General features: G+C 47.7%; 1 protein-coding gene across 1 annotated transcript in view; it reads right to left on the bottom strand.

The window, feature by feature from the left end:
- Positions 1-3,956: 3,956 nt before the first annotated feature.
- shc2 (SHC adaptor protein 2) overlaps positions 3,957-17,118 on the bottom strand; it is a 34,521-nt gene continuing 21,359 nt past the window's right edge. The window contains exons 9-13 of the mRNA XM_033047096.1: positions 13,631-13,718; positions 11,996-12,145; positions 7,760-8,052; positions 5,961-6,097; positions 3,957-4,483 (exon numbers count right to left, since the gene is read on the bottom strand). Coding sequence (XP_032902987.1) covers positions 4,480-4,483; positions 5,961-6,097; positions 7,760-8,052; positions 11,996-12,145; positions 13,631-13,718 — 672 coding nt within the window. The 3' untranslated portion in view covers positions 3,957-4,479. The remainder of the gene's footprint in view (positions 4,484-5,960; positions 6,098-7,759; positions 8,053-11,995; positions 12,146-13,630; positions 13,719-17,118) is intronic.

Below are 17,118 nucleotides of genomic sequence, written 5' to 3'. Positions count from 1 at the left end.
TAGCCTTCTAGCTAGAATCTTTGCTAAAATTTTCTGATCCGTATTTAGTAGTGAAATAGCTCTATAAGAACCCGGTTCATCTAAATCTTTATCTTTTTTTGGTATAAGTGTTATTGTTGCTTCTGCTAGGGTTTCTGATAGTTTATTTTCAGTATAAGCCTGCGTGTATAAATTGAATAATCTTGGTACAATTGACTCCTGAAATCTTTTATAAAATTCATTACTAAAACCGTCTGGTCCTGTTACTCTACCACCACGGGCTGCATTACCACAGCAACTCTATTGTACTACTGTGCAAACCATTATTGTATAGTATATTCCCCTTGGCTTCATGCACCTCAACAAATGCACTACATCACACTTCTCTGGCATGAATTCCATTTGCCACTTTCCTGTCCATTAATACTTTTCTGCAGTCGAAAGCTTTTTGCTTATTGACCACAAGATCAATTTTTGTATCATCTGAAAATTGCTTTATCCCACATCCAGATGTAGGATTAAATCGTTAATATATATTACAAAATTCAAGGGAGTGAATAGGGAGTCATTGGAACCTAATTGAAGCAGCCTTGCTCTGGTTTAAAAACTCCAACGAACAATCCCCTTCTTGCCACTGGACCTATTTTGGATCCAATTTGCCCCTCTCCCTCAGTTCGCCTGGGCATTTGCTATTTTCCCAAGCCTGCCTTATGCAGCATTGTTAAATGCTGACCTAGATTCCATCTTGTCATCAAATGCTCTACTCCCATCGACCCTCCTTATCACCTTCTCAAAAGAATCAATCAACATGGACAAATCCAAAGGACACTATAAAGGTAGAAATGGGGAACTGCAGATGCTGGTTCATACACAAAAGGACACAAAGTGCTGGAGTAACTCAGCGCGTCAGGCAGCATCTCTTGAGAATGTCAATAAGTGATGTTTCGGGTCGAGATCCTTCAGTCCAAATCAATTTCCCTCTAACTAAGACTTTCCTCTGCCTGGTGGAATTTGTCCTCAAGAGTCTAAAGAAGGGCCTCGATCCGAAACGTCACCGATCCATGTTCTCCAGAGATGCTGACTGGCCTGCTAAGTTACGCCAGTGCTTGTGTCCAAAGGACACTGTTTTCATATGTTCGAGGAACAGAATTATGCCATTCGGCCCATCAAGTCTACTCCGCCTTCAAATCATGGCTGGTCTATCTTTCCCTCTCAACCCCATTCTCCTGCCTTCACCCCATGACCCTGATGCCCTCACTAACCAAGAACCTGTGTAATCTCTGCTTTAAAAATCTTTGAGATTTGAAGTATTTGTTTGCCTTCCATCACAGTGATGAATGTGGAGGAGTCACTGTGGTGGATGTTTATGATAAAATGTATTTTGTGTGTTCTGTTGCATTTTATTTGTATGACTGACTTGGCAAATGAAATTCCTCGTATGTTGCAAAACATACTTGGGTAATAAAGTATGATTGTGATTGTGACTTGGCCTCCACAGCCGTCTTTTTTGAGAATGCAATGCCAGATGAGTCCAGAAATGACCTGCCCCCCATTTCTCCTCCCATGTCCGGTGATCTTGTACAGCCCAGCCCTGATGGGAATGTAATCTTTTGCTCTGTCTGGCTGGGTTGACACAAGAGGCAGTCATGGTGTGATTGAGAGCACTCTGCAGGAGTGGAGAAGATCTGGGTTTGTGTGGGAGCGTTGACTCATCCCCCTTCCATCAGTTAATCTTCTGGGACCCAACAGAAGCCTCAGCCAGCATAAGATTATAGCCATAACAGAGAGTTATTTCCATGAAGCAGCCCGTGTGTGGTGTGAGTGATCTCAAGGTTGAACACCTTTCAAATTTCATTTTTATTTCAAAGATCAAGGAAAGAATTTGAATCACAAAGCTTGATTTATAATCATCAGTACTGTAAATCCTTACAATTGTATGTTTTGCACTATCTTGGTACGAGTGACAATAATAAACAAATACCAAATATCACCAGCGTGAGGCAGACTCCCTCCGTCCCCAGTGGAGTCCCGTCTTGCCAGGACCACCCAAGACCCAGCTCATGCCCACCCCCCCCAAAATCACACCCAGAAAATGCACTCCAACCCCTCACTCTTAATGGAGTGCCTCAGCCGGCAGAGAGCCCCAGCTCTCTCCTCACAAGAGTCACCTTATCGAACGTTGTGATTCCTAGTCCATGTCCTCGAAATATTTACACTTACACGTGCTGGGGACAGATCAAAACCAGGGAGAGCATCTAGGAATTTCTTTCCAAAAATCCTCCCAAATTCACAAGAGGCGCCAGGGTGGGTGCTGATCATGGAGTTAGAGAGGCTAGTTCTCCTGGTCAACCCTCTCACTGGGTTAAAGAGTTAATGGTGGACTTCAGGAGGAGAGGAACACCCCTGTCCCCTGTCTCCTTCGATGGTGTGGACATGCTGTGTACCAGGGAGTACAAATATCTTGGAATGTATCCGGAGAGTAAACTGGACTGGTCCAGGAACGCTGAGGTCCTGAACAAGAAGGGACTGTACGTTTTGAGAAGGCTCCTCTCCTTCAATGCCTGCAGTAAGATGCTGCGGATGTTCTGCCAATCGGTGGTACCCAGTGCCATCTTCTTCACTGCCGTGTGCTGGGGCACCGGGGTGAAGGCCGCAGATGCCAATGGGAATTAATAAATTCATCAGGAAGGCTGGCTCTGTCCTGGGGGCGGAGTTGGAGTTGGATTCATGGGAGGTTGGCCTTGGAGGGGAGGATGCTCCTGAAACTGCGGAGCATCCTGGACAGTACAGCTCACCCCCTCCATGGCACACTGGTCAACCTGAGGAGCACCTTCAGCAACAGACTGGTTTCACCAAGATGCAGGACAGAACGCCACAGGAGATCCTTCTTCCCTGTGGCTATCAAACTGTACAACTCCTCCCCCTTCTGTCGTGGGGTAGACTGAGACTGAAACGCACTCTCCCCCCCACCCCCCTTTATCTTTGCACATCCCCAATCCTTTCCACTCGTCACTTTAATTTCATGTTTCATGTATTTTGTGTTTTTATGACTGTTGGCAGATCAATTTCCCTCGTGGGATCAATAAAGTTTGAGCGTATTGTATGCAATCCTCTCGGAAAGCCACCAGAGCACAGGTCAAGATTCCCACTGCTCCCACCCCTACAACCCTCCAGGTCCCAACAAGGTCCATTTCCCTCACCTCTCCCAGCAAGAACAGTGGTGGGGTTTACAAAGATGTGTGTAACTCCTTCACAACCTGATTGTCAGCACCTTGACATTGATCCTGCCTAACGCGATTCCACTTCAGGCTACCCATGCCCTCTCCCTGGTGCCACACCATGGTTTTCGTGTACACCTCTGCTCCGCACTTGACCCCTGCTTCCCCTGTCCCACATCTTCCAGTTCTTGCACCCCTGTTGATCGGTGTGTTTGTGTGTGTGAGAGAGGGGGAGAGTGTGCGAGGGGGAGCGTGTGCGAGGGGGGAGCGTGTGCGAGGGGGAGAGCGAGTGCGAGGGGGAGAGTGAGTGCGGGGGGAGAGTGAGTGCGAGGGGGAGAGCGAGTGCGAGGGGGAGAGTGTGCGGGGTGGAGAGTGAGTGCGGGGGGGAGAGTGAGTGCGAGGGGGAGAGTGTGCGGGGGGGAGCGTGTGCGGGGGGGAGAGTGTGCGGGGGGGAGAGTGTGCGGGGGGGAGAGTGAGTGCGGGGGGGAGAGTGAGTGCGGGGGGGAGAGTGTGCGGGGGGGAGAGTGTGCGGGGGGGAGAGTGTGCGGGGGGGAGAGTGTGCGGGGGGGAGAGTGTGCGAGGGGGGAGCGTGTGCGAGGGGGAGAGCGAGTGCGAGGGGGAGAGTGAGTGCGGGGGGAGAGTGAGTGCGAGGGGGAGAGCGAGTGCGAGGGGGAGAGTGTGCGGGGTGGAGAGTGAGTGCGGGGGGGAGAGTGAGTGCGAGGGGGAGCGTGTGCGGGGGGGAGCGTGTGCGGGGGGGAGAGTGTTTGCGAGGGGGAGAGTGTGCGGGGTGGAGAGTGAGTGCGGGGGGGAGAGTGAGTGCGAGGGGGAGAGTGTGAGATAGACATTGTGAGAGTGCGCGTGTGAGAGTGTTCGGTGGAGGAGGGATTAAATGTAATCATTCAATATTTACAAAACCACACACTGTCCAGTTGCACGGTAAACCAGTCCCTGTTATCCACTGTGTGTTGAACATATAGGACACAAACAACAGCATAGTCCTGATTTACGTTGACTCCGTCATTTGTCATCTGATTGTGAGCGACGTAACGATCAGCTTGTCCATTCCCGTTGCCTGGTCTGTAATGGTGCGGCAATTGTCTGTCTGCAGGAAACCACGTGTCCAGTGAGGCTCTCTAGGAGCAGGGTGGGGGAGCAGGCTGTGTGGAGCAGGAATCTCGACCCGCGACTCTATTCAACAACCGACTGGGCTCTTCAGAGTCATCCAGTCCAGAGCCGAGCTTCCTGAACAAAACGTCCCGACATTCACAAATCACACCGAGCATCACCTGTGAACAAGAGAAACAAACCTAGCGGCAATGGGAGTAGGAGGAAGGACGTTCTTTTAGCAAGGCGATGAGGAGAAATGTCTTTAGTCAGAGGGTGGTGAATCTGTGGTATTATTTGCCGGAGGAGAATTTTGAACATTGTTGAATTCTTTCCTCTTCACACTTGGTAATTTCTTGTCAGTATAGCGTCTGCTCAAAGAATCTCGTGTCAGGTGTGCTAGCAACAGACTACCTCTCTTTGCCACAGAAGGCTATGGAGGCAAATTCAATGGATATTTTTAAGGCAGAGATAGATAGATTCTTGATCAGTATGGGTATCAGAGGTTATGGAGAGAAGGCAGGAGAATGGGGTTAGGAGGGAGAAATATGTCAGCCATGATTGAATGGCGGAGTAGATAATGGGCCGAATGGCCTAATTCTACTATCACTTATGACCTTATAATGTTCATGTCATCAGAGCAGAATTAGGCTCTTCGGCCCATTGAGTCTATTCCGCCATTCAATCATGGCTGATCTATCTTTCTCTCTCAATCCCATTCTCCTGCCTTCTCCCCTTAACCCCTGACACCCGTATGAATCAAGAATCTGTCAATCTCCACTTAGAAAATTCCCAATGGCTTGTCCTCCACAGCCTTCTGTGGCAATGAAATCCACAGATTCACCACCCTCTGACTAAAGAAATTCCTCTTCATCTTTCTAATGGTACGTCCTTTTATTCAGGCAGTGCCCTCTGGTCCTAGACTCTCCCACCCGTAGAAACATCCTTTCCATGTTCACTCTTTCCAGGCCTTTCACTATTCGGTAAGTTTCAATGAGGTCTTTCTTCCCTCATCCTTCTAAACCCGCGAGTACTCAGTGCCATCAAACGCTCATCATACGTTAACCTAATCATCCCCGTCTTCTCCAATATCAAAAGCAATAGAGTAATTACTGACACAAACAGCCCCTTTGACTCATCATGTGTACGCCAATCCTTTTACCCATCTATACTAATCATATTGCCTGCATCAGGACCATATCCTTCAATGCCTTCCCATTTAAATGGCTCAAATACAGCAATGTATCTATTCTACCCCCTCCTCTAGCAGCAGAGATAAAGTACTGTAAAATTACATCATTCAGATTCCCTTTAAAAAGGAGTATAACTGTATTACTGATTCTCAAGACTACACGTTTAAGAAGGAACTGCAGATGCTGGAAAATCGATGGTAGACAAAAGTGCTGGAGAAGCTCAGCGGGTACGGCAGCATCTATGGAGCGAAGGAAATAGACAACGTTTCGGGCTGAAGAAGGGTTTTGGCCCGAAACGTTGCATATTTCCTTCGCTCCATAGATGCTGCCGCACCTGCTGAGTTTCTCCAGCACTCAAGACTACACACTTGGTGGCTCCAACACTCACACTCACGTCCACGTCCACAAAGTTAATGGCACCAACACTCACACTCATGACTAAACAGTTAGCGGCACCAACACTCACATTGGCACCGCGTGCGGCCCCCTGATGACCCGTTTCAGATAGACTTCACTCTCAGCCGCAACGATGGGAACTTCACTCTCAAAGTGATAGTTGATCAGGTGATTGATGCTTTCGAACAGCAGGTCCTTTGTCCGCACCTGGAGGGACATGATGATGGGGTATTAAACTGAAGGAGAAGCTGGGTGACAGAGAGAGGAGGAAGTGGGACAGGGAAACTTCAATGAGGTATTGTTCTTTGTAGACGCAAGGAACTGCATATGCTGGAATCTTGCGTACAATACAAAGTGTTGGAGTCTGTAGAAGGGTCCCGATCTGAACCATTGCCTATCCACGACCTCCAGGGATGCTGCCTACCCGCTGAGTGATTCCAACGCTCCCCACTCTACCCCCACCACTCCTCCCACCCCCCCTGCCACTCACCACCACCCTGCCACTCACCACCATCCCCTTCCAGCTATGTCCCTCCCTCTGGCTTGATAATATAACTCCTCTTTTCTCCTCCTATAGCCTCTTCGTCCCCTTCTCTATCCCTTTTGTATCCTTTTCATTTCTAGCCTTTGTCCACTCATCTGCAAATCAGACCCTCCTCCCCCCTATCCCTCACCTGTAGCCACCTATCACTTGCCAGGCTTTGTCCCACCATCTCTTTTCCTGTTTCAATAGACAATAGGTGCAGGAGCAGGCCATTCGGCCCTTCAATGTGATCATCCACATTCAGTGCCTTCTCACCATAATCCCCTGACTCTGCTATCTTTAAGAGCTCTATCCAACTCTCTCTTGAAAGCATCCAGAGAATTGGTCTCCACTGCCTTCTGAGGCAGAGAATTCCATGAATTCCTCTCCCCTTCTACAATCAATCTGAAGAAGGGTCCAGACTCAAAGCGTCACCTATCCACGTTCTCCAGAGATGCTGCCTCACCCGCTGAGTTACTCCAGCACGTTATGTTCTATTGACCTTTGCAGTTGAGTGTGGAGACGGGATTATCAGCAAATCAGTCAAGGTGATGTTACGTGCTCACCCCCGGTTGCTGATGCATTCCCGCCCCTACCCACAAACACGGCCACTCCCTCTTCTCCCCTCTCCCTTCGGGCAAAAGGTATAGAAGCGTGAAAACACACACCACCAGATTCAGGGACAGTTTCTTCCCAGCTGTTATCAGGCAACTGAACCATCCTACCACAACCAGAGAGCAGTGCTGAACTACTATCTACCTCATTGGTGACCCTCAGACTATCTTCAATCGGACTTTACCTCGCACTGAACGTTATTCCCTTATCATGTATCTGTACACTGTGGACGGCTCGATTGTAATCATGTATTGTCTTTCTGCTGACTGGTTTGAAACATGGAAAAAAATGGTGCAGGAGTAGGCCATTCAGCCCTTCGAGCCAGCACCGCCATTCAATATGACCATGGCTGATCATCTAAAATCAGTAGCCCGTTCCTGCTTTTTCCCCCATTTCCCCTGCCTAAGAGCTAAATCTAACTCTCACTTGAAAACATCCAGTGAATTGGCCTCCACTGCCTTCTGCGGCAGAGAATTCTACAGATTCACAACTCTCTGGGTGAAGAAATTTTTCCTTGTCTCAGTCCTAAATGACCTACCCCTTATTCTGAAACAATGACGCCTGGTTCTGGACTCCCCCAACATCGGGAACATTTTTCCTGCATCTAGCCTGTCCAATCCTTTATCCTGAGCACGCAACAATAGCTTTTCACTGCACCACGGTACACCTGATGGTAAACTGAACTGAACTGGAGGTAGCCCTGCCCACTCCCCCAAAGTAGGGTTGCTCACCACTCCTTCAGGGTCCACCAGCAGCAGGTGCTTTGCCTGTCCATTGTGCAACCCAGTCAGGACATATTGTCCGGGGTTGGTCAGGCTGTCCCTCACCAGGAAGTCCCCGTCCTGAACCAGCAGTGCTTCGGCCACTTTGCGACTGATCTTCCCATGGTACCAGGTTTGCCGCTTCAGCTGCTCCTCCTCTGCGTCCCTGGCCAAGCCGACATTTGGCCACTTGCATCCAGCCCCGTGGATTCCCCCTTTGCACGAGTCGGCATCGTGCAACTTCAAGGCATCCTCAAAGGGCCCTTTGGCGGAGAGATGACATAAATGAGAAGGCTAGTTGTCGACTGTGTTTAGTTTAGAGGTACAGCGCGGGAACGGGCCCCGTCGGGTCCGCGCCGACCAGCGATCCCCGCGCACTAACACTGTCCTACACTAGAGACAGTTTTTACCCTTGTACCAAGTCAATTAACCTACAAACCTGTAAGTCTTTGGAGTGTGGGAGAAAACCGAAGCTCTCGGAGAAAACCCACGGGGAGAACGTACAAACTCCGTACAGACAGCACCCCTAGCCAGGATCGAACCCGGGTGCTGTAAGCGCTGTAAGGCAGCAACTCTACCTGTGTCACTGTGCCACCCACTATGCCACTATGCCACCCACTATGCCACTATGCATTGGGCAGATGAACAGGCACTGAGCCGTTTGCACTTGGAACCCCTTTAGTCCCCTGGATTTGGTGGTCTCTGTTCTCGGATCTAAAGGAGGTGGGCTGTAGAGATAGTCAATGTATTATGTGCCGGGGGGGAATTGCAGATGCTGGATTAAACCGAAAATAGACAGTAAATGCTGGAGTAACTCTCGACTCTGGGTCAGTTCATGTGGACTGGAGGGTAGCCAATGTAACTCCACTTTTTAAGAAAGGAGGGAGAGAGAAAACGGGGAATTATAGACCAGTTAGCCTTACATCGGTGGTGGGGAAGATGCTGGAGTCGATTGTTAAAGATGTTATAGCAGCGCATTTGGAAAGCAGTGATGGGATCGGCCAAAGTCAGCATGGATTTATGAAGGGGAAATCATGCTTGACTAATCTTCTGGAATTTTTTGAGGATGTAACAATAGATAAGGGAGAGCCAGTGGAAGTGTGTATCTGGACTTTCAAAAAGCCTTTACAAAGGTCCCACACAGGAGATTAGTGTGCAAAATTAAAACACATGGTATTGGGGGTAGGGTATTGACGTGGATAGAGAACTGGTTGGCAGACAGGAAGCAAAGAGTAGGAATTAATGGGTCCTTTTCAAAATGGCAGGCAGTGACTAGTGGGGTGCCGCAAAGCTTGGTGCTGGGACCACAGTTATTTACAATATATATTAACGATTTACACGAGGGAATTAAATGTGACATCTCCAAGTTTGCGGATGACACAAAGCTCAGTTGCAGTGTGGGCTGCGATTAGGTTGCTATGTGACTGCAGGATGACTTGGATAGGTTGGGTGAGTGGGCAGATGCAATGCAGATGCAGTATAATGTAGATAAATGTGAGGTTATCCACTTTGGTGGCAAGAACGGGAAGGCAGATTATTATCTGAATGGTGTCTGATTAGGAGAAGGGGATGCACAACGAGACCTGGGTGTGCTTGTACATCAGTCACATGAAAGTAAGCATGCAAGTACAGCAGGCAGTGAAGAAAGCCTTCATTGCGAGAGGATTTGAGTTTAGAAGCAAGGAGGTCCTACTGCAGTTGTACAGGGCCCTGGTGAGACCGCACCTGGAATATTGTGTGCAATTTTGGTCTTCTAATGTGACGAAGGACATTATTGCTAATGAGGAAGTGCAGCGTATGTTCACCAGGTTAATTCTCGGGATGGCGGGACTGACATATGATGAAAGAATGAGTCGACTGCGCTTGTATTCACTGGAATTTAGAAGGATGAGAGGGAATTTTATAGAACATATAAAATTCTTAAGGGATTGGACAGGCTAGATGCAGGAAAAATGTTCCCAATGTTGAGTGAGTCCTGAACCACAGGTCACAGTTTAAGAATTAAGGGGTAGGCCATTTAGGACCTTGATGAGGAAAAAAAAATTCACCCAGAAAGTTGTGAATCTGTGGAATTCTCTGCTGCAGAAGGCAGTGGAGGCCAATTCACTGGATGTTTTCAAGAGAGAGTTAGATTTAGCCCTTAGGGATATGAGGAAAAAGCAGGAATGGGGTACTGATTTTAGATGATCAGCCATGATCATATTGAATGGTGGTGCTGGCTCGGACCAAATGGGCCGAATGGCCTACTTCTGCAACTTTAAAAAAAATGTTTCTATGTAACTCAGCAGGTCAGACAGCATCTTTGGATAAAAGGAATAAGTGACGTTTCGGGTCTAAGAAGGGTCTCAACCCGAAACCTCACCTATTGCTTTTCTCCAGAGATGCTACCTGACCCGCTGAGGTACTTCAGCTTTTTGGGTCTATCTTCTAGTCAATATATTAGCTGTGATCTACCAAAACTTCCTGCTTTCAGGAGAGGTTCCTGAGAATTGGAAAATTACAAATGCAACACAGTTATCCCAGAAAGCAAGGAAATAGAAAGCTGGAAATTATAGTCCAACTAGCCCGGTATCTGTTATTGGGGAAATGCTGGAACCCTGCCTCACAGAGGGGGGGGGAGATAAAGTAATTAGAAATTCTTAAGACAGTCAAGCAGAGTCAACAGGGTTGCATCAAAGGTAATTTGTGTTTGACAAATTTACTATGGACGTCCATTCTCTCCGCAGATGCTGCCTGAACCGCTTTGTTCCTCCAGCACTTTGTGCTTTGCCTTTATCTAGCGTGCCTAATGGAATGATGGCTTGTGATGGAAAGGGAACCAAGGTCGAGAAATGTTGATTCAAATAGATCGGGCGCTAGTGAGTGCACATCTAAAGGACCACAAGCTGTCGACCTCATTGTTTAACAATAGATCCGTTTACATTGTGGAGTCTATGTTGCCTGACTTGCTGAGTTCCTCCAGCACTTTGTGTTTTGTTCAAGATTCCAGCATCTGCAGTTCGTTGTGTCTCGAACTAAATCTGTTGTCAAGCAATACGGGGACAATGTTTGCTCAGAAAGATGTTGAGGAGTGCCTTAAGTAAAGATAAACATCGAGGTTTATGGAGGAAATTCCAGAGATTAAGGCGAAGGTAGATAGAGGCATGGCCACCAGATGTGGAAAGGAATGTGCACTTGGCGAACGCAACAGATTGATCTGTGAGAGTTGAAGGATGAAAGAGCTAACACAAATAATGGAGCCAAGGGATCCAAGTGCCAGTTCCAATAGTGTGGTTTAGTTTAGTTTAGTTTAGAGATACAGCGCGGAAACAGGCCCATCGGCCCACCGGGTCCGGGCCGACCAGCGATCCCCGCACACCAACACCATCCTACACACACTAGGGACAATTTTTACATTTACCAAGCCAATTAACCTACAAACCTGTACACCTTTGGGGTGTGGGAGGAAACCGAAGTTCCCGGAGAAAACCTACGCAGGTCACGGGGAGAACGTACAAACTCCGTACAGACAGCACCCGTAGTCAGGATCGAACCTGGGTCCCCGGCGCTGCATTCGCTGTCAGGCAGCAACTCTACTGCTGTACGCGCCACCGTGTGGACCTCTCATTTCTGCCTCTCCTACAGTGAAATGTTTGCCCAGAACTGTGCCGGGGCAGGAGCTTTTATCACAGGGTCAGTCATTCAGAGAATCACAAAACTGATTCAAGTCAGTATTGGGTTGCAGGAAGGAGGAGGGTGTGGATGGGCGGCATTATGGTGCAGCGGTAGAGTTGCTGCCTTACAGGGCCAGAGACTCAGGTTCGATCCTGACCGTGGGTGCTTGTATGTACGGAGTTTATACGTTCTCTCCGTGGCCTGCGTGGGTTTTCTCCAGGATCTCCGGTTTTCTCCCACACTCCAAAGATGTACAGGTTTGTAGGTTAATTGGCTTGATATAATTGTAAATTGTTCCTAGTGTGTGTAGGATAGTATTAGTGTGCGGGGATCGCTGGGGCGGCGCGGACTCGGTGGGCCGACGGGCCTGATTTCGCGCTGCATCTCTAAACTAAACTAAATGACCATAAATTAATTAACTGATCAGGTAGGAAGTGGATACACCTAACGATTCTAAGAAGGTTCATTGGCAGATTTGGTAAAATGGCTTCAGGTTCCGATTCTGATGTTAAGATTACTCCTGTATCAGGCGACAGTTTCAGACACACTTACTCATATCAAAGACATCCTTCTCGGGACTACCTGCCATGTTCCCCGATGTCCCATTCAACCACTGCTGGGCATCAAGAGCCTGGGTATTCACATACATGTGTTCACAAGGCACTTTCCCATACGGCTGAAGGTAGCCATCACCTGACACACCTATAATTCACAATGACAAGATGGTTAACAATGCGCCAAGGGAATAACGAAGAGCAGGTGTAGTGTCGGGGAATCAGCAGGATGTGAGTCTGCAGCAGTGAGATCTGGACTTTCCAATCTAAATCAAGGTGAAAGTTGAAGACATTTTTATCGCTATCCACTTGGCCTCACAGTGGGGTTCAAACCTTTCCAACCCCAGCAGTACCAGGATCACTGAGACACAAGGGACTGCAGATGCTGGAGTCTTGCATAAAACACTCCATGCCAGATCACTCCCTTTAAGGTGGAGGGGAAATATGTACTAGGCATCTGAGGGGCAACTTTTTCCACAGAGGGTGGTGGGTATATGGAACGAGCTGCCAGTGTCTCTTAAACAATGGTAGGGGGCGCTGCTCTGGCAGCAGCCATGTCAGCAGCGCATTAGTTTTTTCAACTTTTTTAATTTTTTTTAGTATGTTTTAAAGTATGTGTTTGATGTTTCTCAGTGTGTCTTGTGTGGGGGGTGGTGTGGGGGGGTAAGGGGGAAACCGCTTCGGTCGCCTCCTCCATGGAGAGGCGACTTTTTCCAGGTCGCCTCCCCCGTGGCCTAACATCAAGGATCGGCGCGGCCTTTCCACGGAGACGCGCCCGGGACTTCAGCGGCGTGGAGCGGGTGAGCCCTCGCTGGGGCTCGCTGGAGGGGAGCGCTCCGTTTCGCTGGCCCGGGGCAGCCGGCAGTCTGAAGTCGCGGTCTGCAGAGCTCCAGCTGGCGCGGCGTCTACATCCCTCGTGGGGGACCCGGGGGGGGAAGAAGAAGCCATCACTGCCGGCCCGCGGCCAACTTCTACCGCGGGCCCGGCGTGAACTTAACATCACCCCTGGAGAGGAGCTTCGACCGCCGGCCCTGCAGTCTACGGTGCTTCTGGCTGCGGCGGAGACTTTAAATCTCGACCGCCGGCCTGCGGCCTACACCAACTTAAAGCCGCGGTCTCCGGTGAGGAAGAGCCGATCCTGGACTGACTCTGGACTCTGGTCCTGTCCACGGGGGGGGGGGGGGGGGGGGGGGGGGGGGATATGGAGGAGGACTGGCCAAATTTTGTGCCTTCCACCACAGTGATGAATGTTGTGGTGGATGTTTGTGTTACATTTTTATTGTGGTTGTGTGTTCTTTATTATTGTACTGCTGCTGACAACCCAAATTCCACCGACCCTGGTTGTGTGGCAATAAATTCTATCTATCTATCTAAACAATATTTAAGAGACACTGAGGAAGATACATGGATAGGAAAGATTTAGAGGGATGTGGACCTGAAGGACAATTTTGTGTCATCAAATCTTTCTCCTCTCACCTTAAATAAATGCCCTCTAGCTTTAATTGAGGAGGAAAAATGGATATGATGCTTGAAAGACTTCCTTTCAATAGAGGTGAGGTGTGTGCCCCATCACGTTAAGAGCTGCCCCACCACGGGAATCTCCCAGAGATGTTGAGAACAGATCGGATCTAACCTGCCACAAAAAATGTTGCATCTTCACTGTGACTGTCCATGTTCTGCTGCGATGGGTGAGCGTTTGCCCTCTGCGAGGAACCGTTGATCTGGAATGAGAGGAGAGTACTCATTGAGTCACAGAGTCACACAGCATTAAAACAGGTCCTTGAGCCTAACTTGCCCACACCGACCAACGTGTCCCATGTAAACTAGTCCCGCCTGCCCACATTTGGGCCCTATTCCTCTAAACCTGTCCTACCAATGTACCTGTCTCAACGTTTCTTAAACGTTGTGATAGTACCTGCCTCAACTACCTCCTCTGCAGGTCGTTCCATACACCTACCCCACTTTGTGTAAAAAAAGATGCCCCTCGGGTTCCTATTAAATCTTCCCCCCCATGTCCCAGATAGCACAATGAAATTCTTACTTACATATTCTGTTGTACTGCTGCTGTAAAAATGTCATTGTTCTGTCTGGGACACATGACAAGACAACACCCTTGACTTACAAACCCATGTCCTCTGGTTCTCGATTCCTCTGCTCTGGGCAAATGACTATCTATAAATACCCTATCTATTCCTCTCATGATCTTGTACACCATAAGATCACCGTTCATCCTCCTGCACTCCATTTAATAGAGTCCGAGCATGCTCAACTCTCCCTGTAGCTCAGGCCCTCGAGTCATGAAGATGACCTGAAGAGTCCTGAAGGGATGGGGAAGGGGAGAAATCGGTGTGAATCGAGGTGGTAACACAAGGAAGAGAAGGGAGGGTTAGAGTTAGTTTACTGACCAAAACTATAGAGAGTATTTGAGCAATGGCCTAACTAGTATTTTATACCTCCCTCTTTTTGTATTTTAAACCAGGGCGAATAAGGGCAAGGATTCTGTAAGGCTTTTAATCTACTCTTTGCTCAGCTGTACCTTGCAATTATGAACCAAAAGTCCTTTTCAGTAGAAACGGAACAATTGTCAAAGTCAAACTCCAACCCAGTCTACAGTAATTACAAGAACGTGCAGGATTATGTTACAAGAATACACTGTTACTGCAATATAATCTTTCTGGACCACACTATTACAACACAGTGATGAATGCAGCTTAACAGAAGAATTTAAGATCTGGTTCACAGCACTCTCCATCAATCAGAGTTGCTTGGCCTCGTGTCTGGATGCATTGCAGTTTAATCAATAAAGACTGATAGCTGTGATTAGTCAACGGCCCATCTACGCCATGTCACTACAGAGTAAGTTGTGGACTAGCTAGATTGACCTTGGTCCTTTACCCATCCAGTGACTCCTGCCTTACTCACACAATATTTCCAGACCCATGATTACTGAAGATGCGCTTCCACAGTGTTTACTGAAGGCAGTGAGGCAGGTCAGAAGAACAAGCTCACTCAGCCTTTATAGGATGCAATGGAGTAATGTCAGGCAGGTTCTGTAACAGGGAGACTGACACCACCAGAACATAGTCACTGCTGAAAATGATTTATTTCATTTCAAGTTCAAGTGAGTTTATTGTCATGTGTCCCTGATAGGACAATGAAATTCTTGCTTTGCTTCAGCACACAGAACATAGTAGGCATTTACTACAAAACAGATCAATGTGTCCATATACTATAATATAAATATATACACACATAAATAAATAAACTGATAAAGTGCAAATAACAGATAATTGGTTATTAATAATCAGAGTTTTGTCCGAGCCAGGTTTAATAGCCTGATGGCTGTGGGGAAGTAGCTATTCCTGAACCTGGTTGTTGCAGTCTTCAGGCTCCTGTACCTTCTACCTGAAGGTAGCAGGGAGATGAGTGTGTGGCCAGGATGGTGTGGGTCTTTGATGATACTGCCAGCCTTTTTGAGGCAGCGACTGCGATAAATCCCCTCGATGGAAGGAAGGTCAGAGCCGATGATGGACTGGGCAGTGTTTACAACTTTTTGTAGTCTCCTCCTCTCCAGGGCGCTCAAGTTGCCGAACCAAGCCACGATGCAACCGGTCAGCATGCTCTCTACTGTGCACCTGTAGAAGTTAGAGAGAGTCCTCCTTGACAAACTGACTCTCCGTAATCTTCTCAGGAAGATTATGGAAGGGCATGTGGGAAGGAACTGCTGCTGCTGGTTTATACCGAAGATAGGCACAAATTGCTGGAGTGACTCAGCGGGTCAGGCAGCATCTCTGGAGAAAAAGGATGGGTGATGCTTTGGGTCAGAAGCCTTCTTCAGACTCTGAAGAAGGATCTGATGAAGGGTCAGACTCGGGGTCTGAAGAAGGGTTCCGACCCAAAATGTTGCCCATCCTTTTACTCCAGAGATGCTGCCTGACCCGCTGTGTTACTCCAGCAATTTACATCTATCTTTGGTATAAATCAGCAGCTGCAGTTCCTTGTTTCTACATATTATTTGATCTGATTGGATAGCACGCAAAATTAAAACGTTTCACTGTTTAAGAAGGAACTGCAGATGCTGGAAAATCGAAGGTAGACAAAAACGCTGGAGAAACTCAGCGGGTGAGGCAGCATCTATGGAGCGAAGGAAATAGGCAACGTTTCGGCCCGAAACGTTGCCTATTTCCTTCGCTCCATAGATGCTGCCTCACCCGCTGAGTTTCTCCAAAACTTTTCACTGTACATTGATACATACTGCATGACAATAATACATCTAAAACGAGAGGCTTTCAGCCTAAAACCTTACCTCTCTATCTCTTACCACAGATGCCAACTGACCTGTTGAATGCTTCCAGCATTTTCTGCTTGTATTTCAGACTTACATCAGTGGCTTATTGCCTGTAAATGTATCAAGGCACTTTTTTTTTTTTGATTTTCAAGGATAGCCAATTCTCTTTCCAGAACACCATCAGCAACATTGATGTGCTTTTAAGATAATTAGTAATATAATGGATACCTCGATGCTGAGACTAGCTTTTTTTTTGGTCCAGATTTTATTGAATTACTTAAATTTGAATTCCTCAGTTGCCACATAAAATATAAACTAATGTCTCATGATCAATAGTCCATTAGGGTCAATCAGGTGCAATCAATGACCTGTCAACAAAAGCTGCTTGTTTTGAGACCTTTTTCCCCCTCAAATTCTGCTTTTTTTTTTTTGCACATTATAAAATCTTTGACCACTGTTTCAAAATATTGATTTCTATTCCTTGATACATTTACAGGCAACAAGCCACCCTGTTTGATTACTGGAGCTGGAAATGGGTTTAATCATCAAAACAGGCATTTTAATCTGCCTCTTGTGCACCATCTGGGTTGATCCTTGTTTGAAGTGACTGAAAGTGACTTTACGGAATGATATAGAGAGTCTTTACATCCGGTGGGCGACGCAACTCTCGTCAGCAGCGGCCTCTGCAGTCCGTCCGCGTTTTTATTATTTTATGTCTATGTTTTTATGTAGTTTTTGTTATTTTTTGTTGGGCATGTGTGTGGAGGGGTGGGGGGGAGGGGGTAACTTTTAAATCTCTCCCTGCACGGGAGACCCGACCTTTTCTTTGTCGG

This window comes from Amblyraja radiata, chromosome 29 (genome assembly GCF_010909765.2).
Source record: "Amblyraja radiata isolate CabotCenter1 chromosome 29, sAmbRad1.1.pri, whole genome shotgun sequence".
NCBI classification, from domain to species: domain Eukaryota; kingdom Metazoa; phylum Chordata; class Chondrichthyes; order Rajiformes; family Rajidae; genus Amblyraja; species Amblyraja radiata.
The sequence above is the reverse complement of the archived record's forward strand: the minus strand, read 5'-3'. Positions and strand labels throughout refer to the sequence as shown.